Source organism: Brachyhypopomus gauderio, unplaced genomic scaffold (genome assembly GCF_052324685.1).
Source record: "Brachyhypopomus gauderio isolate BG-103 unplaced genomic scaffold, BGAUD_0.2 sc65, whole genome shotgun sequence".
Taxonomy (NCBI): Eukaryota; Metazoa; Chordata; class Actinopteri; order Gymnotiformes; family Hypopomidae; genus Brachyhypopomus; species Brachyhypopomus gauderio.
Window position 1 is genome coordinate 598343 of NW_027506886.1, and position 25532 is coordinate 623874.

General features: G+C 44.0%; 2 protein-coding genes across 5 annotated transcripts in view; both read right to left on the reverse strand.

Moving 5' to 3' along the window:
* The window catches only part of sorbs3 (sorbin and SH3 domain containing 3), a 38164-nt gene extending 30839 nt beyond the window's left edge, over positions 1 to 7325 (reverse strand). For 2 of the 4 annotated variants that reach the window (XM_076989076.1, XM_076989071.1), the window contains exon 1: positions 3615 to 3837. The gene's annotated coding sequence lies outside the window, so the exon portion shown is untranslated. Of the gene's footprint in view, positions 1 to 3614; positions 3839 to 7265 lie in introns of those variants that run through there. The other 2 variants (XM_076989074.1, XM_076989075.1) reach the window with 2 other exon arrangements.
* A 9766-nt stretch (positions 7326 to 17091) lies between these two features.
* Positions 17092 to 25128, reverse strand: LOC143490314 (E3 ubiquitin-protein ligase NEURL3-like). Its single transcript, XM_076988981.1, has 4 exons — positions 24924 to 25128; positions 17897 to 18397; positions 17517 to 17687; positions 17092 to 17255 (listed from the first exon to the last, which is right to left on the reverse strand). Exons 1-4 carry the CDS (start codon positions 25126 to 25128, stop codon positions 17092 to 17094), a joined length of 1041 nt encoding a protein of 346 aa, XP_076845096.1.
* Between the last annotated feature and the right edge of the window lie 404 nt (positions 25129 to 25532).

The following is a 25532-nucleotide window of genomic DNA, read 5'->3' on the forward strand; positions in this document are numbered from 1 at the left end:
CAGATATGTTACGGAAGTTGGAAGGTTGACGTCGACAAATGTTTTGCACGAAGTGGCATCTCCTGCATTCACTTTCGTTTCTGCGACCTCAGTTTTAATTCGCTCTAGAAAAGATTTGCTCAGACTTCTGTGCTCCTTTACACTATATTACGTCCAGATTTCAGTTGTAAAAATCCACCATTTGAGTCTGTGCCCCTGCACATGTCTTGATTTTCTATGCCAAATGGCCACAAGTCCTGTAACCAGGCTTAGCCTCACACCATGGGACCCTGTCTAAACGTCTGGTGAGTGCACTCGCCTGGTATCCTCATCCCTGTGCTTAGACAAACTCTAACCTGTGACTCTGTCCCTCTCCAGTGGTGTCTGAAACACAGCCCAAATGAGAGCTGCTGTGTTTGTTTGCGCTGGAAACGATGAACCCGATCAGTCATGCGCTTTGTCCAAATAGATCCAGACATGTAAACCAATGTTTAAAGCTTATTCCTTAAAAGGAAGAACACGTGTTTATGAGGCTCTTGTTAGTGCATGGCTTATGTTGCACTTTTCACTGTGCATCACAAATGCACGAGAGCCAAGCAAGATGGCAAGTAAGGCCTCAAAGTCCACGTAACTCTCGAACCTCAAAAGTCCACGTAACTCTCAAACATCAAAGTCCACGTAACTCTCAAACATCAAAGTCCACGTAACTCTCAAACATCAAAGTCCACGTAACTCTCGAACCTCAAAGGTCGTGTTCCAATGTAGCCCATGTCACAGCATGTGGCTGAGGCAACAGTGCTTCCTAAGTGAAAGGCAAATGAAGAGATGCAAAATCCTATCTGCAAAACATTCAAATCTCACTGTGCATGTGTGTATGTGAGAGGGAGACAGAGTGAGACAGACAGAAAGAGAGAGAGAGAGAGAGAGAGAGAGAGAGAGAGAGAGAGAGAATGAGATTTCCACAGACTAGGATGAGTGAACAATAGTAGTTTGTAAGTGCAGCTATATTCCAAAACACTTGACCCAGAGCCCACAAAAACAAAAACAATCCCAACAGCTGTTCCCCACACACATCCTTCCAATCACTCTCTCCATCTTCCTTCTCTCTCTTCAGAGGCAGTCACTCCCTTTCTTAATCCTCTCTCCTCCTCATTCTCATACTTTTGTGAATGCACACACGCACACACACACACGCACACACACACACACACACACACACACACACAAACACACACGCTCGGCCACCTTCAACACAAGTGCGGACCATACAAGGTTCTGCACAAGTCTGCATACAATCATCCATTACTAAAGGATGCAGGCATTAATCAGACACCGGACCATCTCAGCTCCATCTATGGTCCTGGGCTCTAGTCTGGGGGAGGCCGAATCTTCATACCCCGTTTGACAGGAGCTGAATGTACTTCCAGAGGAAATGGGAATGCACTGAGGTGATTGCAGGGATTAATGACCACATGTCTCACTGTTTCTAAACACCTGCCATTAGTGGACCTTGTATCTCCTTCACTCCCTCTGATACTAACTCGTCATGGGTGGAATCCCACCACCTGAAACTGAACCCCAGGAAGACCTTATGCATATTTCAGTTGATTCCTCCTCGCACCAAGATCTAGCCATCTCCTTTGAGATCACACCATCTGAATATCTGAAGATGCAAGAAATCTCAACCTCGTCCAACGTCTCAACCATATCATTCCCTGTACGTCTTAATAACGTGACCAGGAAGGTTTAGTAGTTATATTACATCAGAGAACCCACTCAGTTACTCAGCTTGGTCCACTACACCCTTGCAGGTGGTCCAGAACACAGCAGCATTCCATCTACTGGCTTCCTGTAGTCGCCCGCATCAGATTTACAAACCAGACGCTACAAAGCCAAGAATGCTCCCAGCTCCCTCCTAACTCAAAGCTCCCTACATCGGACAAACCCCACACCGAACTCACCTCACACCACCTTGACCCACCACCTCTCAAGAGACCTGGAAAACATGCCTGAAGATGCTGTACCAGCACCCAGATGGTGAAATAAACTATAAGGATTTATTCCATGGCGACAACTAAGCCATGTAAGTCATTCTGTACAGTGTCTAAACAGTGTAAATGTAAATTAATGAATACTGTATTAAGCAGCCAGCAACCTCTACACTTGCTGATGGTAAGGGGGCCTATGGATTTGTACACACACTGCCGGTTCACAACCATCCAAGTTGTCAGGTCTGTGTTCTTGAGTAATCACCCACTTGTATACATGTAAAACAGAACTGTTCTGGGAAAGGCCTCCCAGATCCATGTTTCAGTCTATGTAGTTTCCAGGATGCTACATTTCCCCGAAAAAGCAGAACAGGCTTTTCTATCCGTACAGGTTCCCTCAATGTTCTACAGAATTTAAAGCGCTGGTGCTAAAAGCACAACGGTAATAAATATCTCATTTGCAAGAGGGTAATTAAGCATATGTTAACTTCCTCCATAGCCCTAAAATTAAGTGTTAAGTTACACTGGAAGACTTTTTCAAAATTATTTGCCTTCAGATTGTTTCCTGATTGTAGTCTAATCAAATACTGTTATATTATCATACAATATTAAACAAAGTCTTGGTTACATTATGGCTAGGAAGGATTCAAGGTGAGGAGTGTGGTCATTTCTGAGGAAGTTAGCTTAGTGTTCCTGTCAACCTAGTGTTTCCTAGTGTAGACGTCACTGTCATAACAATGAATGTAGTGTTTGTGAAGAGCACACCTGTGGCGTGGGCATCTGACTCACCTGTCATCGTCTGTCAGATCTCTCGTGTTGTTTTTTAATTGAGTAATTAATGCCTTCATCAGTTTGTTATATTAAAATGATTTCAGGGATTACATGAACAGTACAATGCAGTACTTATGCATTTGTTCACATGAATGTACTCATCACACACTGCCACTCTTTAGATCCACACAGACACACACACACACACTTATACACACAAACCTCATTCCTTCATCTCCGGTGCACACACTAATGGAGCTGACAGCAGACTCCGATGTTCACGTTCACCCGGCATCAGCAGAAATGTATAAGGACAGGAAATATGTACTGAGATTCAGCCGAGACGTCCACACAGAGCCGTGATGTTTAAACACTGCACAAGCATCCCTATACGACTTCACCAAGAACAAATATGAGAAAATAAAACTCAAGCTTTTGCACCACTGGATTTTATATGATACAAGAACACAAGAAAGAAGTGAGCAGACAGGCTACTGGAGAAAAGAGTTAGAAGTCAGGCATCTGAAAACTCTCCCCAGATAAACATCTTAGACAACTTTGTGCAATATGAAGACTTTGTGTGACTCCATAAGCACTAAAGTGCTTATAAAAGCACTGCTGCCTGATAATGGTTTTATAATCACTGCACGAAGCACTCACTCTCAGTCTACTACAGCACACTTGAGACTGAACCGCATCACAGGGCAATTGCATTTAACAGCAGCTCGAGCAGCTTCAAACCTCTGCTGCTTTTCACTGGTGGAAAACGCACCCCCCCACCCCCCCCCCACCCCCCCCCCCCAACTCCTGACGGAAAATCTCCAGATCCCCATCCTATTTGCTAGGAAACCCCAGCGGCTGCCGGAGAGGACTCACCGGTGTGTGAGGCGTGAGCGTCGCCGTGCAGGTGACAGTAAAGCGGAGCCGTAGGAGAACACGTGTGGTTTCCAGGGCACTGACTGGCCCAGAGCTGCCTGCCTGTACCTTTGACCTAATCTGTCTGTCTGTCTCTATCTCTCTCTCTCTCACTCTGTCTGGTCTCACTTTCTATGTTTTCTTCTTTCTCTGCCACTCCCTCACTCTCCCACCCTCACTTTGTTCCTCTCTCTCTCGCTCCTACTCTCTCTCCCTGCTTAACCTCTTCACTCAGAGAGCAACTTTGCCCGCCACCCCCACCACCCCCCCCCCCCTCGGCCCCGCCCCTTTTTTGCTCCGCCTGGACCAGGACTTCCCGGTTCACGCGAGTTGCCGTGGTAACCTTCAGACAGTGTACAGAGACGGTGCTCGCTCTTGGCTGGATTTCTGCTTTGCTGTGGGCTGGTCTGAATAGGCCCGGAGCCCTTTTGTGCTAATGAGGTGATTTTTCATGACAAGGGGTTAACAACAAGTACAAAACTACCTCCACCCTCCGAGCCCTCTTCCTGTTTCTCTCTCTCTCTCTTTCTCCATCCTAAGCTCAATCTCCATTCTCCATTCTCTTTCTCTCTCTAACGCAGTCTCTTCATCTCAGCCTTGGAACGTCGGCCCAGTCCTAACAAAGCCCTTGCTTTGTAAGAGACACGCAGGGACTATACACACTGCAGTCAGTTTGTACCTGCTCATAAGCCCTGCATACAGACGTAGATTAGACCTGCAGGTCAGGACATCGCTACTGAAAGACTTGCATTTACTAAGCCATCCAAGCACAACACAATGCTGTCCAAAGCTGTCGGTTCTGCCCGTGCTATAACGTGACGGAACACGTTTAACCTCACCTCTCATTGACACACAGCCCCGGCAGGCAGACATTAAGCTGGATTTAACTGTATCTTTCTAAGGACGCCTTAGGAAATCACTGCTCGGTGAGAAGCTGCTCACTCCCCTGCGATGAGATCACGTTTTATTTCGGACAGGCGCCATGGGAAGGCTCCGCCTGACAGCACCAAGGATGAGGTCTGGAGGAGCCGATCCACAGACATGGAGCTGACGGAGGAGCAGTTGTGATAACAGCACCGGCACCAGCGCGGGAGATCTCCGTCCCAGCGTGGTGAACAAGCCCACGTCTTAAGAAGCCCGACCGAGAAGAGACAGAAGACACCATTCCAAGCTCAAATAGAAGTTCTCATAGGGACTACTCTTATAAACTATACATTTAACATATACTATGTAAATATGGTTTCAATATGAAGCATCATGCATGTTAAAAAAGCAAGTTTAAATATGAAATGTATATGTTTCTACGGCATATGTAGCATTGGATCTATGGGCCTGAGATTTTCAAGGGGTTTTACAGATGTTTTGCATATGGTATGTTGCAAGATAGTAAACTTTTATTTCTTTCAGAGCAATTCATTTCAGAGCACATACTTTCATTTTAGAGCAGCATTTCTGGCGTTGAGGTCCATGTTTTAAAGCCAGAGTGAAACAATAGAATGTCACAGTGTTCTGCAGTGACAACCGTCTGCACTCTGCAGGAGGCAAAACCCACTCCAACCGAGCTTGCACATCAACCACGTCTACGTCTCTCAGACAGATGCGGGCCACTGAAACCTGGTTATCCGGTTAACGTTTAACAATAATTGTAAAACAAATGAAACAGGAAACAAAGGCAGGAGGCTTGTGACAGAGCGAGCGGGATTCCTTCCCCTGGGGTTTAAGTCGGCAGGGTTTGAGTCGGCTGTGCTAGGAAACAAGACAAAAACGGATTCCCACACAGGTGAAAGGTTTCAGCCCCAAGCTCGGCACGTATAGCCAAGGCGGCCGGCGGGCATGTTATGCAACAGTGAGCTCAGACAGCAAGTTTCCCACAGAAAGCTGCTCACTTTATATGACGAATGAGATACGGCGACACGGCGATACGAGTCTTGATAACTTATTGACTCGCGTCTGTAGGTTGGCGTGTGCACACGTGTGTGAAGGTCATTTTAGTTCTCGCTATGGCTGTAGTAGTCAGCAGGTTTTTAATAATTCAGTGGTTTGGATGGAGACAGTGCAACCCAAGATTGTGTGTGTGTGTGTGTGTGTGTGTGTGTGTGTGTGTGTGTGTGTGTGTGTGTGTGTGTGTGTGTGTGTGTGATAGGGTGGTAAGGTTGTTTTTGCCAAACAGCTCAGAGCACACAGACTATTAAAGAACAAGAGAAGAGAAGAGAAGAAGTTTTTACGAGTCAGCCTCAGGAGCATAGAAAGTTGAGGCATCTATGTGAGAAGGAGAGAGGATGAACCGAAAGGATGAATGGAGGTGAGGAGAGGAAATGATGAGGACAGGAGCAGAGGGTGGTGTTCTGGGGTTAGGTGGTGTTCTGGTGTTAGGTGGTGAAGAGGGTGGTGTTCTGGGGTTAGGTGGTGTAGAAGGTGGTGTTCTGGTGTTAGGTGGTGTAGAATGTGGTGTTCTGGGGTTAGGTGGTGTAGAAGGTGGTGTTCTGGTGTTAGGTGGTGTGAAGGGTGGTGTTCTGGGTTTAGGTGGTGTAGAAGGTGGTGTTCTGGGGTTAGGTGGTGTGGAGGGTGTGTTCTGGGGTTAGGTGGTGTAGAAGGTGGTGTTCTGAGGTTAGGTGGTGTGGAGGGTGGTGTTCTGGGGTTAGGTGGTGTAGAAGGTGGTGTTCTGGGGTTAGGTGGTGTGGGGGGGCAATGGTCTGGGGTTAGATGGTGTGGAGGCTTACAGTACCACTCATACAGACACTCACTTTCTCACACACACATACACACACACACGCACACACGCACACACACAACCATACAAAACAGCTAATTCATCAGAATGATCCACCTTTGGCCAGAGATAAGGTGGTAATGAGCTCAGAGCAGGCTGCTGCAGATGACATCATCACTGAGGTCAGCACAGGGGAGAGTTCTAGTACGGGCTGACTGACCCGTAGTCGGGTAGAGTTCTAGTACGGGCTGACTGACCCGTAGTCGGGTAGAGTTCTAGTACGGGCTGACTGACCCGTAGTCGGGTAGAGTTCTAGTACGGGCTGACTGACCCGTAGTCGGGTAGAGTTCTAGTACGGGCTGACTGACAGTCAGCCATGAAGCACAGTGGAACAGCACTGTTGGCACGCCCCAGTGTTACGTAAGAGTGACTCTGGTTAACCACCCTGGCAAATATTTACTTTTAGCAATGCAGTGCCTGGACTGCTGGAACTCGGTATAAAACACAGCAACCGACAGCAGGCCAGCGGTCCAAATGTCCCATGTGATATTTCCAGAACTAAGGGGGAAGAATGTTAAACAACAAGGCTGTTGAGTATACTAATGGTTAGACTGGAAATGCGCGTACGGCAGCAGGGATCAGAGAAACTCCTGGAGCCGTTCGGAAACACGCGGCTAGAACCCCACTGACCCCGCCGGCAGTTGTCAACCGGACAGACGGACCAGCCGGGTTGAGCGCACGCTGGACCTGTCAATCGACACCGCCGCGGTCTCGTTACAGCAGGGAGAAGGATGGAGGTCATTAGCTACAAGTTGCCAACCGTGTGTAAGCCATTAGCTGATGAACGTTAAGACAAAGAAGTTTATGGCCAGAGAGTCGAGAGGGGAGAGGCTGGTACTTACTGTGAGATGAAGTTCTCCTGATGTTCTTCGTACTGTGAGATGAAGTTCTCATGCACTGAAAGAGGGAGAGGCACACTGCTGTGTTGTGGGTAGGGGGTGTCTACAAATCACAAATCTACTGTTATTCTGTGACTCACTCCTTGTGCGTGGGTGTGTGTGCATTTATGTGTGCGTGTGCACGTGTGTGACCATAGCCTGCCTGCTATGTGAAAACCAGAAACACACACCTCTCGGTGCCTAACAACTTTGGGGCTCAGTAATAGTTTCCATCTGACACACACACACACATGCATACACACAGCTGGAAATAATAGAAACTCCTGAGCGTTTTCAGAGGCAACGCCCTCTTGTGTTTTAAAGTCAGGAGAACAAATGAATCCATTTCCTCTCCCTATTTGCAGAGCTTGTCTGATCTGCCGCTTGGAGTAGACCTCGCCACCACGTGCTCGACTGCAAGGCCTTGTGTCTGCGTCTGCGTCTGCGTCTGCCGAGCTCAACTACCTTCTCTGCCCCCACTCACTGCAGCTGTTGTATTATGTGGTACTGTGTAATTATTATTATGTGGCATGTGTTTTCATGTCAGTGGCAATGTGTTATTTCACAGTGATCATATATATGGTTTAAACCATATGTAGGACCAATTCTCCCATGCCATCATTTCTGTATTAAACATTCCATAAAAACGGCCTGTTCTATAGCCATGAGAAAATATTCTAGAATCTTCTAGAGGGGATGTTATTACACCGTAGATAGCAGTTATTGACAATTATACAGCTATGCTATTGTGTAAAATAAATACAGCTAAAGTAATGTGACAACTGACTACAACCCACCCACCCACACACACACAGCTGGAATCGATCACAACCCCAGTCGTACTGTTTCCAGGACCAGGTCCAGTAGGTTGGCACTATGTTTTAGAGGCCTAAAACCCCACTGATGATTCTCCCCTACAGCTTTAACCAAGCTAATCACACGCCACCCTGCATTAGCCTTGATTAGCCCAGATGCAGCTAGTCTACAAAGGGGTGAACTTCAGGGATGAAATCCTAGGAGAACACATCTGAGCCCAGAATGGAGCCATCTCACGAAGCACAGCTTCTCAACCTGAACAGAACACACAAAACTCCACACGCCATCCCAGAGTCCTAATAAAATGGACACCATGTAACGTGAGCGACATGTTTCAGATCACAGTTACTGTGCCACAGATGGTGACAACCTTTGATTTCATGATAGAGAATATACTTCATACAAAAAAAACCAAAAACACAAAACCGGAGGCATGTAGTGAGGGAGCGAGCTTACGAAACCGGAAGAGCGTTTATGTGTAAATAGCACGCGCATGTTGTAAACACATCAGTGTGGTGTTACCTGTGAACCTTCGGAAAGGTTGTGACCTCGTGTGACCTCGATGAATACATCTGAACCTCTGCACTCTGTCGTATCACACGGAGAGCCCACGTTCAACCGTAGCTCATACAGTTCTGTTTTCTATGTGTTTGTGTAAGTGGTTAAATATATCATCTTTAATCATTCATAAGTTGGTTTCTATGTATGAGGACATGTGCTGGGATGGTACAACTTTCCCATCATCGCTGTACTGTGAACTTGCCCCTATGGTCGTTACCAAATTGAGCTCACAATAGAAACCAATACAAAGAATGGCACGAAGTGAGACAAATTCGTTGAAATTTGAGCAAATAAGTGAACACGGTGGTTTTGCTATACTTCTGAATCTCCACAGCAGCAACGTGAGAAGAGGGCATAACCTGTACTCACAGGATTTGGTCTTGAGATGGTTGAAGCTTGGCTGGAAGCGTGCGTCTTTTGTGATTATCCCATTGAGTATAGTGCAGTCCAAACAGTGTAATGCGACACACAGACATAGTGTTCTCTCTCTCTCTCTCTCCCTCCCTCCCTCCCTCTCTCTTTCTCTCCCTCCCTCCCTCCCTCTCTCTTTCTCTCCCTCTGGTCCTCTGCTGTGCCCCGATGACTTACACATTCCACTGAACTCTATCTATCTCTCATGCCTGCTCTTTCTCTCTCTCCTACTCTCCCTTCTCTCACTCACTCTGTCCATTGAGGCCTGCCATCCAGAATAAATATTAAACAGCCCAGCTGCGTAAGCAACAATTAAAGGTCATATTCCTCTCCATCCCAGATCCTCCACCATCTTTTTTCTGTCTCCTGTAGAACTAGACCACTTCTAAATCATCACAGACCCGTTTTAATAGCACTTCTACTTTCTCGATTATCACTGCATGTCTATTAAGAACACAAATCAGAGTGATTACCATACTACAGGAAACATTCAAACGGTAATTCTGGCTTGCGCCTGATCTTTACCTTGTATCTGTCGCCCCCTGCTGCACAATTCGTATACTGCGCTGCAGCTGCAATGCAGTCCAGTGTTCCCTTTATACAAATAAACAACTTCTGCAATTCTCGTTGGACCGGGCCACTTCTTGGAACTCTACGCCGCCTCAGCTGTCAGTTTCTAAGTTCTGCAGAAGTAATCTTGCGATAACCTAGTATGAAATGTAACAAAATGTCCGGATTGGATTACTCTTATTCTCTTAAACCAGGTGGGTCCTCAGGGAAATGTGATTAGCCAGTCTTGCACAAATACCTATGTTTTAATAATTATGAAAGTCCTGGTTGGTGCATAGACGTTGGCTATATTTCCATATATCCTACCAAAGAGGCATCTACTTTACACTGTAAACACACGAGCCAAAAGGTTTCTTTTGTAATATTCTAAACCCTGACTCACAGCACCAGGGCTGTTGTGGTTCTGAATTTCATCCACATGTTCACCTCTACTCATTTATTCACCCTTCCAGACATTTTACGGTCACCCATCAACGTCTGTTTAGTTCAGTATACTGGAATCCAGTATGATTTCGTTACTGTTTTATTTGAGAGGCATTTTTATTTTTCACAGGACATTTACGTAAACATCATTCATCCCAACAGTGAACAGTAATTACATTTTAAAAATTCACTCAAATATTTTAGCCACAGTTAACAAATGATTATTGGTAGCAAATTCGTGAACATGATCCAAGCATCTCTGTTGTGCTATTTAGTAATTCTGTATACAGGCTTCGTATATTTGATTTGTACCACTAGATGTCGCCCTGGGGCTTTCCATCGTTTACTATAAATTAGCGCTCCAAATGAGTTGAGAGGAGACATGAACTTCCGAGAAGGAAAAAAGTTTCCAAAACTTGCTTTGGAAAACACTTCAGACATCCGGTTTTTGAAGCATACATATGCTATGTATTTTCTGTTCCTCTATTTTTACATCCACAAATATATCCACAATTTGTGGCGTGCACAGACATTTTGGGGGGCAAGTGCTCGTGGGGGGGTGGGGTGGGGTGGTGAAGGGCACTTTTTAGCGCAAATAAAAAAACTACAAGCTCATGTTGAATGAAAATTGACTTTTATTTGTAACATTCTCTAAACGTGAGTTTTCAATGGAAAAAAAGTCACGCAGCCGACAGATAAAATTCATATCCAATATTAACTATATACAGTCATGTCCTTCAGTTAACTTCTGTTTACCCTCCACTGTCTGCAGAACTTGTTACATATATTTTGTCATTTAAATCAATATAGGCCTACAATTAAGACAGTAAAAAGACCAAAAAGTACGAGAATGAGTTATAGGCTACTGACTGTTGTCATTACACGAATGCAGATGGGCATTTTTCACAGGTAATGGGGAACTTCCCGTTTCTTCTTTCACAAATGAATGTGTTAATTTATGTTGCCTAACAAAACCTATACAACAGTACGTTCAGCTTAACACATAGATTTGCAAACTCTACCTTAATTATTTGTATGTGGTCGTCATCACGTTATCTATCATTGATTTGGGCTAGAGCGACTAGTTTATCAGGTGACCAGTCGGTTAAAAATGCTTAGTAGTTTGGTGCTGTATGAGACATTTTACTGCACAAGAAAATGATTTCACATTGGGCTTAGAGGGCAAACGGTACGATTTTACTTGATGTGTATGTGACCTGGCTAGTGGCTAGAAGAAGTCTATCTGTGACCGTGCGTGCTGTACTGAAGACGCTTCCTTCACCTCGCTGAAATGAACTGCAGCTGCAGCGCATCTGGTGTTAAAGGAAGAGAGAGGTCGGGTGTGTGCGAGGTTGTGGCGCATTTTAGGGCATTGTTTTTAATCGCTCAGGGTTTCAAAAGATCATTTCAAACCGACCTTAGTAAAATTATTTTTAAAAAGTTTTCAAAAGGGCACTTTCGTTAATAAAGGGCAGAGTTGGTGGTGCTTTAGCACCACCTGGTGTCTATGTGTGCACGCCACTGTGACCACAAATAAGTAATTAACATTTTTCGTCTGCTGACTTACCTTTCACAACAGATGTCATGACAGTTACAAAAAGACTCTAACAATACAGTAAACTAATGAACGAATGAATGAATGTCGTGTTGTATCATGAACCCGGAATAACGGGTTTTCTGTATAATGTACAATATAGAGAAAACAAATCACAAGGCCACTGTGTTGTTCAGGGGTAACTGTATTGCCATTTTTCTCACAGTGCAAGGCTACACATATATACAGTGAGGAAAATAAGTATTTGAACACCCTTCGACTTTGCAAGTTCTCCTACTTAGAAATCATGAGAGAAAGAGAGAGACAGAGAGAAAAAAGAATATATTATAACCAATATCAAATAGCCTACAGTAAATACTAAATCAGTATGTTAACTGTCTACTCTTGCGCTTGACCTTTGACTTTCATCTGCATCACACAGAATGCCTTCCTGTGCATCTAGGAAGCACGGATGTAATTTGGGGGGGGGTTTCAAAAGCCGGTTTTGGTCCCCCCCAGTTTTTACGGTTAAAACCAAATATTTAAATAGCGACGAATCCATGTCCCCCCCACTTTTAAACAGTTAAAAAACAAATATTTAAATAGCGACGAATCTAGCGCTAGGACCATGCAGAAACGACCGCTCTGAGTTCCGCTCCGGCAACTCTTTTCGTTCGCCATATACACTGTTCGGAATCTACCATATACACTGTTCGGAAGAAAGCAGGAGACATGCCTGTGTATACAGTATGTGCTGAAGGCAAAGATGGAACCTTACGCACCCTGCATCGAGACATTCTGCTGCTGTGCGGATTTCTGTCTGAGGAGGATAAGGATATGGTGAAGCCCAAGCCACCCACAAAAGTTAAAACAAGGCAGACTTCCTCAACTCCAGAGGATAACCCTCTTGATTCTGATGAGGACGATTACACCCCTTATCTGTACCCTACAGAATTTGAGACTATCACTAGAATTGTACAGCCTCCCAGGCTACCTCCAAACAACGTTATCACTCAGACTGACAGTGACTCTCACACGGAGTTAAAGAAATCTGCAGAATTGGAAACTTTCTCAGATCAGTCTGTGGACAAGGAAAACTGGCATGGAGACCTACCAGACGAGACACAGAGCGAGCTGAATAGTGTGAATCGAAAGGACAAGGAGCAGATCATTGCTGAAATTGAATCTAATACACCAGATCACTCCTCTCCAAACAAGAGCCAGGAAAATATTGAACCAACAACACCTAACATAGGACCGGAGCATGCAATCGAATTAGACACATCTACGGAAAAAAACAACTTGTCTGAGATAGATGACCCTAGTTCAGGGACGGTTGATCACACGCGCAAGTCTGAGCGTCTGAGACGTCCACCTGCTAGGTTTACCTACCCACAGCTTGGTAAACCATTAATTTTATTTGCACAGACGATCCTTGACAGTTTTAACCAAGCATTAGTTGAAACCTTTGAAGGAGCCTCCTCCCTTGATAGCAGAACATGAAGGGACTCGTGTTAATTCAGAAGGAGAGAGTAACCCACCTTGTAAGGATTAACAGATAATTTTATTATTTATTTTTTTGCATTTATACACTATGGGTTTTATGAAACAGGAAGCTTTTATTTTGAAAGACCGGGAAGTGGATACGGAGGGAAAAATAAAAAAGGCCACATATTCGCTCAATATAGCAGGCTGGCACACGGAGCCTCTTTCTCTTTTCTCCCACACACGGTCCGATGAAGACGAGTTTAACCGAGTGCGGAGTGAGCTAATTACGGCGAACAATGCTAATTCTTGGTCAGGTCTTTTTCTTTCCCCTGGATATTGGAGACAGGTGAAGATTCAACCATCATCCCTGATATGGCTGTCCCTTGATTGTTTGATGGCGAGCCTCCAGTTTGAATGCGAATCTCCACACCTGCATACAGGAAACTCCATCCATCTGTGGTAGGACTGTGTTGGTTTTCCACTGACACCACCGTGGATTTACCAACCAAAGTGAGCAAAGTGCACCCCATTTAACTCCCCTGACTTTGACTATTTACCCGACTTTTCCCTAACTAGACATTCTCATTACCCCAAATTCAACCACCTACTGGATTGAACAATCAACCTCATCATTCATTCATCATTCAACCTCAAAGGACAATTTATTTTCTTAGTTATTGGGCCCTAGGTTTTAATTTTGTATGATGTTTTGTCTTACTGCTTGTGACAGTAAACATTCTCGTTAATCACAATTGTGTGTGCGCGAGTTATTGCTTCACTTCCCAGCTCCTACGAACCTAGAGCGACGTGTACATACCCTGAGGAGGGTTACACGTCCATGCTAGGAAGACATGTAGTGCCTGTGAGAAAAATGGCCCTGGATGTGTTCCTATGTTCTGTCCAAACACCCAGAAGCCATTGTGACTGTTCTTCTGTGGAGATGAGGAAATGAGAATATGGTGGCAGAAATAATGACATTATCATTGGATGGGCTGGAAACCACTTTGTGATCTGGAAATAGTGACAAACGACCAGATACCCCTTACAATCACACACAATATACCAGTGTGTTGTGCCTGTTCTGCTGTCTTTCTGCTGAATGCCTTTCAAACAGCTCATCAAGGAAAACAATGACCCGTGTTTAATTGAATGGGCCAGTGATGGTCTTATGCAGATGCAGTCAACAGATACCGCTGCACACATGGTGATACTAGCGTCCCTCTGGCCTGGATGAAACCAGCTTATCCATATAGATGAATGTGTGTTTAGTTTCACCAGCTTCAATCTCCACATCAAGCTCTACATCAGCTTCTTCTAGAAACTTCTCACAAATCACGGTCATAACATGCACATCAAATGAATGTCTTCACCCAGAATGCTGTAAATACTATATAGGTATAGTTAGGCCTGTCGCGATAATTACATTATCGAGTTATCGTACGATAATTATTTAAACCGCGATAATTTTTGCTGATGTCGATAATTGGCCATTGGGTTTTCGCGCAAATTTGTTTACATGAGAATAAAGCGCAACTACGTTAGATTTCAGAAAGGCACGCAGTGCTGCTCTCTCGCACCTCTCCAGCCCCCCCCCCCTTAAGGGAAGACGAATTTGTGATCAGAGAGCGACATCTACCGGTTAGGAAATGAGTGCAGTACACGGAGAGCGTACGCGTCAATATGCCTCCACACACACACAGGTGGAGATGTGTTAACTCGCGAGAACGTATTCGAGGCTAATAGGACTCGAAATGAGTCGAAATAATTCGCTTTCTATCACATTATTTAATGGTTGTTTATTATAGTGAGCGTAGTGCGCGATTCCGCCCACCTCCCGCGAACCTCAGCGAACGGTGGAAGCGTTGTTGTTCGTTTCACAACAAATATCTGTCTGACTGAACAGTTCTCCTGTATTACGTTAACAAATACGAGCCTCTTGTAATTCCAGGACGAAACATGAGAGAACGTGAAGACGTTGTTGAAAATAAACAACCATTAAATAATGTGATAAAAAGCGAATTATTTTGAGTATATGTATGAATATTTAACTTAATTAAGTTTAACGTGCTGGGAAATATTGAAATGGACCTTTAAAGTGACGTACAAGTGCTTTAATTCCACCTTATAAATGTTTATGAGCCCTGCAAACATGACTGTTCATTGCGCTGAGGCGCGCCGCGCGAAGTTACAAAATTCGAGAGGTGTACGACCTCGCAAATCGACAGCGCGCGAGGCCCTCGCGCACGGGCTGTGCCACCGCGATAACGTCATTTTCTCCGCAAGATGCTGCCGTTAAATACGGTCGAAAAGAAAACATTTATAAACATGCTGCAAAGATTTGACAAGCAGTATGAATTGCCAAAGAAAACCTATATCTCCCAAACTGCCATTCCAACATATTCATTCCAATATGATGAAGTGAAAGATGGCGTTCTGAAGGAGATTAAAAGACACCTCATTTTACTCTGCCTACTACATATGTGGTCAAGCTCAAATATGACCCCATACATGAGCTTTACAATACATTACTGCAAACTGGTGTAATTGTATTATTATGCTACTATATTATTATTGTGGCACATTGTCTTAAAGCTCCTTTGGGGAGCCCAGAAGCAAGAAAAAATTCTATAATGGCACTTTAAAATGACAATATTATCGTTTATCGCAATAATTTCTGGGACAATATATCGTTCTGAAAATGTTGTTATCGTGACAGGCCTAGGTATAGTACCTGTTCACTACTGAAACCACTGTGGATCTAGATTTGGCTAAAACTTCAAAGCTGCTTCCCTCATGGACCTACCACAATCTACCACATGAGTAATGACGATGACTCTGAATTCATCAGACATAACTGTTCTTGTTCATTTGTGATGTCTTCTGTCTCTGTCTCTGTCTCCGTCAACGTCTCCATCTCTGTCTCTGGCTGCATCCATTGTTCTCATCAAGAACACAAGACCAGTCCACAGAAGGCCCTTTTCATATGTGTGGTATCAGGACACAAACAAAAAACACCTGGGCATGTTGTTAGCTGAAATGACAGCCAGGTGATCTGTACTTGTATTGCAGTAATAGTGAAACAGTCTCTTCAGTGACAACTACAGCTATAGTTAGAAAGAAAGAGAGGTATTCTTGAATTTTGGAAGAAGTTATGACTGAATTCCTTTTTTTTCAAAGCAATGCAAAAGAACAGTTTAGCTCACATAATCTATTGATATGGGGACTGTGGTAAGTGTACTGAAAAAGTGGACGTGGCATTGAGGGACGTGGTATGGACCCTGTAACACATTTACAGAATTGCAATAATGTCATTGCCATACTGCTGTGGGCTCAGCTTTATGGTGCGATTTAGATGGCTTATGCTTTGTAATACATGGCTGAACAAACTACAGTTTGGTTGTTAGTTTCCACCAGAGCCGGAGTGGCTAATCGGGAGATTCGGGAGGATTCCCGATGGGCCGGCTCATGTCAATCTCTAGTTTGGGCCGATTGGGAGGGAAAAATAATTTTGGGCCGGATTTGGGCATGAAACTCCCGGGCTGAAAAAGTGTCCCACTCCGGCCCTGGTTTCCACTTATCTTCGGGTGAAAGGCACGTCAATAGCGCACCACACAACAGAGACAAATTTCTGCAGCAGGATCAAGAGATCAGACCGGGCATATGTTTTCTAAATTGGAATCGAATACTATAATCTCTATGCAGGTGTGCGTGAGAATGACCTTAATATGAATTATGATGACAGAGTACGGTCCACACATCTTGTGTCAGTATATAATAATGCAGGTACACATGAACATAAAAATCACTTTATAAAATCATATCTAATAAATATATGCTTAAAATGCATTATTTACAACATTTATTTAATTTACAATATTTATTTTATTTACAGTTATTTACAAAATATTTACAATAAAATACAATATAAAACAACAAAGTACAATGATATTTCAATTATTATATGCTTATGTATAGATCACTGATATATCATTGTTTTGACAGAAGAGGGAAGCTGGGGTCTGTTTTTCTGGAATCTTCTCTGCCGATTTCCCGGGCGACCCTGGAAGCGCATTGAGGGCACAAACACCAGTGGCCACACACACAGAGGAGCACGTCTGCATGCATGGATAAGCACACCACGCGCTCCATACCTGAGGGGTTACACAGAGAGGCAGTGTGTAAGTCTATAGTGGTGAATTTACTCGTAGTGAACTTGATATCTGAAAAGAGGTTTAGGAAGCTGATATGAAAGGCTTAGAAATCATAGTAACATAACACAGTGCATGAAGCAAACTTTTTTCTAGATATCTCTTTTCTAGATAGAATGGAATTTACATGGAATGGAGTGACCATTTTATTCCAATGGGCAAAGTGACCAGAAAACAGAAAATAACTTCTGTATTAGTTCTTACTTCTGTTATGCCCATTGTTTTGACAGAAGATGGAAGCTGGGGTCTGTTTTTCTGGAATCTTCTGGGGCTTCTCTGTTGGTAATATGTCATAACCACAGTTCTCCTCTGTGGCATCGATGGTGAGTACAGGGCATGACCTGCGCGTGCTAAAAAAGCCCTTCTTCTCCGATCCTGTAACACGAACAGTGTAAGGAAAATGCTGTCAGTCACATTACTTGACGCTAATTATTTACAACCGACTTGCGCGACTTGGTCGTAATGCATTAACTGTTGTTTTTACAAGACTGCAGGAAACAGTGCAGTTTGCATCATTTTCTGCCAAAAGACTGATTACTTTTGGCATAAAATGTTAAATATAACTTTAAACATTATAAACTCACCGATTAATAGAATAGTGTTGGTCTGCCCATAAACGTCGATCATCGCCCAGATTGGGTCGCGTGTGTTCACCTGCGTTTCCATGATGTGCGTTTGTCCGTCGCTTGTCCGGATGCGCAGGTAGCCACGGCGACAAACCCACAACTTGAGCTCCGTACGGGGTTCACATTGGTTCTCCGGAACTAGTGTCGCCCAGTACCCTTGAGAGTACGTCAGGTCGGGGATGGCGAGAGGGGGCAGAGATCTGGACCCGGGCGCAACACTGGTGATGCCGATTCGTAGCGCGCCGTGCCATCCCGAGACAGAGCGCTCGATTCGTAGACACACCTTCTCCTGTATCTTCACGGGTCTGCTGCTGAAAACCAGCCCGTGTTGGAAAGACGATTTTTCTCTGGTTGCTCGTCGACCACCCTCGCTCAGCCTCACTAGTTGCCCCTTGGCTTCGGCATTAAACATCAGAGGACCCAGACACCCGTTTCCACACCCACAGGCTCGGTGAGTCCCTGGAGGTAAAACACGAGGACCCAATAACCGTTAAACTCGCTTTGTTCTTGAACAGGTGTCGAGTCTGTTCGTTGCTAACCGCGCACCAAGCGGCATTCATTTGACCGCGCTTACGGTAGCAAGATCATAAACACATGTTAAGCAAAGCATAAACTGACACAACCGTGTTTATCCTTATACTTTTACAGTGCAATTATCGCACCCTTTTATCACACTGAAATGCCCTCTGTAGCCTACTGGGTTGCTGGAATTCCATGGGGATTCCTTCCCCTCTGAATCACTGCAGGTTCGCTCGCTAGCACAGGGAATGTACACATACTCTTGAACCTGTAGGCTTAATTGATTTTTAGTGCTTCCTATAAAGTCACAACTCGTCGAATAAGATATTTGATCCCATGTAATGCGCGTTATACCTCCTTTACAAGCTCAATCCTTGCGTTCACTTTTGAAAGTGTAATAAGCGTACGGCATTGTAAAACATAATTTATAGATGCTAATAATATAACTAATAATATAACACTACCATGCAATTACACCTAACGTTTATGTGAAAATAAAAAAAAAATGTAAAGATCGTCAAGTAGTTCAAACTGTGGAAGAATGAATATGTTATACTGAAATTACATATTCTTTTGGTTGGCCTAATTATGCTAATACTTAAATAACAGCACGATTAATATAGATATATAATGAATATAATAGAAAAGAACGCGTAATAATCAAATAAGACATTTAAATATCTTAATAAAACATAGATATAAGTTTAAATATATGCGTTCTCGTGTGGACAACCGCAGACGGTGCAAACTACACACAGTGTAAACTCATATAAACATATACACTTGTATAAGTTTCTACAGGCTATGTGCAGGCAGTGTCCTTAGGTAGGGATTTTCAAATGAAATTTTAGCAAATAATTTTGTCCTCTTTTAATAAAAAATGTAACGCATAATCTATTAGGTAGGCTATGTAAGAATTATAAAAAGTCTTACCCTTAGTGCTGCCTTTCGTCTTCGTTCTTGCCATTTTTTGTTATTAACCAGTTTTGTCAGCTGGTTGACTTTGGTTAAAGTGAACAGCAACAAACTTAGTAGCAGACAACATTTCTGTCTGGGAGCGTTTCTATTTTATAGCGGAGGAAAGCGCACGTGCTTCTGGATGGAACTCAAAACATTATTCACCATAGGTCGCAGGGAAAGGAGATTGGCCAAAATTTGTTAGGGGTTGTCCTTGGAAAACTGACTTTCAATAGAGGTCGGGAGTTGTGCTTGCATCGGTGTGCTAGTTTGCGGTTTTGCGCATGCGCAGACCCACAGGCTTGTCATTCGTTTCTGTCGAGTTTACTTTCAGGTGAGTAATTTCTTATCTTTTTTGTTATGTTTTTGTCAGCAAACACGTGCATGGGTCTGTACTGGAAGCATGATTTGATAAGGGAAGCATTAGTTGATGTATGATATCAGCCTATCGAGATATACTACCCATGTAAAATATTAATAAGGAAGCTATAATGCATTTTAAATCCATGCTTCTCTTGTCCATACATACAGTGCACATACTTGCTTTAATAATTACAATGTGTCATAATACTGAGTTAGGCTATATTTTAAGGAAAACGCACAACTGGACAAAGTAGCACAACTCGACAGTACACCTGTTTAAGGCTGGATTATACTTTCGCAAGTGACCGTAGTGCGCGTCACATTCTTTGCAGTGTTCTCCGAAACGATATGTGGTAGTATAAAGTAATACCCCTCAAAAACAATGGAAGGAACATTTACCTGAATAATTTCAATGTTGCATAGTGTTCCAGGTTTGAAAAGTGCTGGAATTTAGGCTAAAATAGCCTACTTGAAAATGCTTTAAATTGTAATTGTATTTCATTTCACAACCAATAGCTATGTGACTGAACAGTTATCTTGTATTACATTAACAAACACAAGCCTTATCAGAGAGAGTCCTGTCTCAGTGGCTAAAACACAAATATATGTCACAAACTATTCAGCAGAAACCATGTTGTCTACAATACCACATTATTATTTATTTAAAACTGAAGGAAAGACTTGAAAGCTTCAAATATAAAGTGAGTTGTTGTACATGTGGTGATATACGAACCAATAAAAATTAAAGCCATTACATTAAGGTTATGGTAAATCTTATCACTATGAGGTGTTAGAATTCAGTGAACTTATGTGCCATTTCACAAGTTACAATATCAGACACTTCATACATTACAGCATTAACTGTTGTTGCTCTCCCTAAATGATTTCTGACCTGATGAGATTGGAGGTGCCCTGTTCTTGACCAGCCTCTGGTCTACAGACTTCTACTGCTCTCTCTCTCTGCTCTCTCTCTGCTCTGTTTCATCGTCTGGCTGAATTCCTGCCTGACTCTGACCCTTTCTTTTCATATTCTCTGTCATTGCCAAACATTATATTTAATGTTAACACACAAATGTAAGTTACAAAGAACATGAATTTCCATTACATTTGTTAGCGAAATGCTAACTTACAGTAGAGAGAATGGAAAGCTTAAAATGCCTTGGAATTCACATCTCACAAGATCTGACATGGTCTTACCACACCAACACCCTGGCAAAGAAAGTCGAGCTGTAGTCACCGAACAGCATCCTAACATAGCTATTCCAACCAGTGTCCAGGTGTGACAGTGTGGTATGAAGCAGATGTGTAATGGCATTATCTGTGGAGCGGTTCAATTTTGTGCATATGCCTCCTAGTTTGTGTTCTCTGTTGTACGTATTACTCCAGATGTAGGGTTGGTCACTGCCTCTGTTGAATGTTATTCGTATCAGTTTTGAGGATATCTAGGGTGTTAGGTCAGTGAATGTGACCTATGATTCCCCTTTTGTTATCCATGAGGTTAGTGAGATTCCCCTCATGTGCAGTTAGTGTGTTTGGTTGTTGGTTTGTTTTCAATACAATGGTCATCCGGAAATCTTACTGGTGTGATTGTTGTACATGCTCAGTGTACCCATGCTAGAATATCCATATATTACTCCACTCAGTGTTTACGTTTGCACGTGCCATTTGGTTTACCACAATTACTCAGTGTTTACTCATCCATGCTATATGTCTTTGTCAGGGCTGGCTCGGATGCCGTGCCATCTACATCCACAAGGGTAGACTCCATCAACGCAATCAGCAATGATCTGTCTCACCTGTTGCCATGGCTTCTTAAGGAAGCCAGTGGAGACGGATCATTGCTGATTCGTTGTGGTTATGCCGTTACGCTCTCAGCCTCTCTCTTTCTCTGTTGAAGCGTTTGCCTCTTTCGGTGTCTCGTCACCTATCTCTCTTATCTATCTTCTCTGTCTTTTTTCTAGTCCTCTCCTGCGTCGCTTACTGACCTCCCTCAAGTTTTCTTCAACCTGTTTACCTTCCTATCCCGTTGCTGTTTGTATGGGAAGGGTTTTTTGTTTGAATAGCCTTTTTGCTATTAGACAGCTACTTCCCCTGACGTCCTTGTTTTTGCTTTATTTCTTTTTACGTGTTGAGCAGTCCGCGTTTATTCAGGCGCTCCTTTTAGTTCTGTTATTTATTGTGGCACTTGGTTCCACCTCTCTCTCGCTCTCTCTAACGCGGTGTGTGCGTCCCTACCACCGTCGTTACAGTCTTAACCTAGAATAGGTTATAACATCGGTGTTATATCTCTCATATTTGGTCATTTGTCATCCATTTTGTTCAACTGTGCTATTAAATTAGATACAAGTGGTGCACTGGAGGCAAATGCTGTCATCTGTTATGCTGTCAGCTGCTATAGATTAGCCTCCAGAGCCACATGCTAACCACTGGCACGTGAGCTATGTACCAGAATCGGAATCAGACTTTATTGTCATACATTGTATAAGTACAAGGTACGAAATTACATTTCCTCGGGGCCCAGAGTGAAAGCACTGGGAGTCCAGGGTCAATTAGCCGCAGCATGTGCATGCGCCGCCAAACTCTGCAGGGAGGGGAAGAAACATAGAGAGATAACATCAGGAGGAGACAAACAGACCACAGATTATTCTCACAACAGGACAACAGTCTGTGTGCATGCAAAAAAATCCCCATAGCACATCCAAGCATTAATAACACAGACAGTAAGCAGTGAGAGGTGTGATTCATTCAGCTAGGGAGGGGGGAGCCAGAAGCCTGGCACACAGTCTTTGTGTCAAAGTTCGCGGTGGAAGGCGATAGCCATCTCTGACAGTCTCTGCAGAGGCCGTCTTTGCATAGAGGCATTGCTAGGCAATTGCCTTGGGCCCCTCCCACTGTAGGGCCCCCTTGTCTAGCTAAAGCCAGGTTCACATTACACGACTTTTCAGTAGTCAGGTTTTTGTGCCGTTCGCACTACATGACTGGTTGTGCTGTAATCGCGAGTCTTTCAGTTGTTGTGGCTTTCACAACTGATCGGCGACGCGTGCTCACGAATTAAACGACTGGGGAATCACCGACTCATCTGGCTGCCATCCAAAAACACGAGAACAAAAAAAAAAAAAAAACGAGAACACAAAAACGAAACTCTCGCGAGAACCAGCAACACCACATAGAAGAAAAAAACTATGTACATGTACTCCACATTTTCGTTATTATTTTTTTTACCGTTTAACCACTCCATAGTCCCAAATTGCCAGAATTATTTCATCTCTCCGTTGCAGTGAACATCAATTATATCAATGCAGTGAAGATATAATCAATCGCACTATTTCTCCAGTGCTGTCACAATAACTTAAATACAGTGTTGTAGTAAAGTTGTAGGAAAGGTGAGGATTTTGTGTGTTTGCTGGGTTACTGTTTTGAAAGCATTCTTGAAAGTTTTTTACATTCTTCAGAGATATCTTTAGCGGTGCCGCGGTTCTCTCTCCGCGTTCCCATTGGCTGTAGCTAGACGCTGTTCCCATTGGCTGTAGCTAGGCGCTGTTCCCATTGACTGTAGCTAGACGCTGTTCCCATTGGCTGTAGCTAGACGTTGTTCCAATTGGCTGTAGCTAGACGCTGCTGCTGACTCTCAGTCGCCGACTGCTAAATATTAAACATGCTAGATATCTGCCGGTCATCTGCGATGAGTCGGCGACCACTCGGCGACGGCTCGGCGAGCATCTTTCAGCAGTTCACACTACACTGAGCGAGCGCCGGGTGATCCCCGATTTGCCTCCGACCACAGTTTCTGTCGGCGATCTACAAAAACAGTCGGTGACTGAAAAACCAGCCTAAAATTGTGTAGTGTGAACCTGGCTTAACTTATTTCTCACATATTAATGTTGATGGGCCCCCTAGCTAAATTCGCCTTGAGCCCCCAAATTGCTAAGTCCGCCACTGAGTCTCTGTATGGGGTTAGGAGCAGGTAACCAAGATGACGACCTGCTGGGAGAAATTTGTTTGTGTGCCAATGCAGATAATCAAGAATTAAGAATTTAGCAAGGAGCTCGTCCTTGAGCGTTTGAGCACACAAACTCCCCTTAAGTCGGCGGTCTCCCAACTGATCCTACTTCACGCGTAGAGCATTGATTCCATCCAGGATCGACTCCAGCTTTTAACAGTCACAGTCTGTGTTCTATAGCTGTACCCACTGCATCAATCATGTTGGGCACTTGGTGTGGGCATTCGATAACTGACCCCACTCTTTTAATTTCCCGATACCCCAGGGCAATGCCTAATCCAATCAGCAGAGCCACAGCGATCAAAGTTCCAAATAAGAACACGTCCTCAACATCTACCAGGGAGAGAGGCGCAAGACACAATCTATGCCAGGTTCCCCCTGAGCCAAACACATATCCAGATAAGGACGGTGCAACCGGACACATGGGTTCTCCCGCACCATGACTCCATGTGGAAAAAATAGTGCCAATTGCATTAAGAGACCACCTGATCAAATCCATTTTCTTTTTTAAAACTCAAAGAACAATGTCAGCAAATTAAGATGAGACAAAGAAGCTAAGCTAGCTAGAAGGGAGGGAGTGCAGGAGCAGAGATAAAGTGTGACAGCCTCTCTTGAAAGCCAGAAAGTTTTTTTTTAACGCCCATTGTCTACCCAAGACAATTGCATGCAAGCACCTACAAGCACCTGAGATATGGTCTGGCTTGCCGTTGGATGTACTGATGCCGGGGTTGGATGTGCCATTGCCGCAAGAGGCTCACCATCTGCACCGAAGGGACTGTGACTACTTGGCCGGGAAACATGAACCTTAACCCTAACTGGTAGAACCTCCCTGCGCACCACGGACTTGTGCTAACGGGCCGCCCAATGGAGGATGGGTTCCCTTTTGAGTCTTGGTCCTCCCAGGGTTTCTTCATAATCCCCCCATCATAGGAAGATTTTCCTTGCCACTGTCGCCTTTGGCTTGCTCATTAGGGATCTGGACCCATAAGATTGTAAAGCTGCTTTGTGACAACATGTGTTGTGAAAAGCGCTATATAAATAAATTTGACTTTGACTTTATACCCAATGCTCCATATGCCTTGCTCAAAGAGTAGCTGGCAAATCACCAACTTCCCACCTCCACTGGTATACATCTGGTGCTCCAACCATTCCTCTTGCAGTCCTCCACCAGCTCCTGATACTTCTCCCTCTTTCTCTCATGTACCTCCTCCATCCTCTCCTCCCAAGGAACTCTCAGCTCTAGTAAGAGCAACTGCATTGTGGTGGGAGAGACCAAGGTGATATCTGGCCCCAAACTTGACTGAGGGATGTAGGCTGGAATTTTCAGCTGCCTTTCCAGGTTGACTGTCATCACCCAGTCTCTGGCCGTAGAGAGCAACCCTCCACTGTATCTCTTTAGTGTTTCGTCTGATCTCAGACCTTTTCTAACAAATTGAATGGCTCTGGCTGCAGTTCGGGTGCACCAACTTACCATGATCCCCTTGCTTATTGCTTCCGCAATGAAGTTTAAGACTTGGTCGTGTCTCCATCGGTATCGACCCTCGCTTAATGCCCTGGAACAGCTGCTCAGGATGTGTTCTAGTGTACCTATTTTGGAACACAGGGGACATGAAGGTGTTTCTATTTTGCCCCAAGTACATGGGCTTGGGAGGACATCATAGACTCCTAGCATTAAAAAACTTGATTCTCTGGGGGTTCCACTGCCAGATGTCCTTCCAGGTAATGCGATGCTCCATCACCTGCTCCCACCTCATC

Coding starts and splice junctions, on each gene's coding strand:
- LOC143490314 (XM_076988981.1), bottom strand. CDS start 25,128: ATGACAGTCAACCTGGAAAGGCAGCTGAAAATTCCAGCCTACATCCCT. Junction 17,688..17,896: donor CAACACTATTCTATTAATCG/GTGAGTTTATAA, acceptor TTCGTGTTACAG/GATCGGAGAAGAAGGGCTTT. Junction 17,256..17,516: donor AAACAATGGGCATAACAGAA/GTAAGAACTAAT, acceptor GTAACCCCTCAG/GTATGGAGCGCGTGGTGTGC.